A 210-nucleotide genomic window follows, 5' to 3' on the forward strand; every position below is an offset into this window, starting at 1 on the left:
TGAGGAAAGCCCACGTACATCTTCACCAGGTTTCCCAGGAGGGCCCTCTGGTCCACGAGCACCAATCGGACCCTAAGAACAAAACACAACGGAACAGAGAAGACTTACCTATATTTACCTGCACCCACCAATGATGCAAGCCAAAATATTGTTGAAACAAATCAAAAACCAGAAAGTAGCTTCGTCAATATTCTGAATGTTACGTTGTGT

The 210-nt window shown here is 44.3% G+C and overlaps 1 protein-coding gene across 1 annotated transcript in view; it reads right to left on the reverse strand.

Moving 5' to 3' along the window:
- Window positions 1-210, reverse strand: part of COL5A2 (collagen type V alpha 2) — a 78,706-nt gene that overhangs the window by 56,950 nt on the left and 21,546 nt on the right. The window contains exon 10 of the mRNA XM_015566084.1: window positions 19-72. Coding sequence (XP_015421570.1) covers window positions 19-72 — 54 coding nt within the window. The remainder of the gene's footprint in view (window positions 1-18; window positions 73-210) is intronic.

This window comes from Myotis davidii, unplaced genomic scaffold (assembly GCF_000327345.1).
Source record: "Myotis davidii unplaced genomic scaffold, ASM32734v1 scaffold221, whole genome shotgun sequence".
In the NCBI taxonomy this organism is placed as follows: domain Eukaryota; kingdom Metazoa; phylum Chordata; class Mammalia; order Chiroptera; family Vespertilionidae; genus Myotis; species Myotis davidii.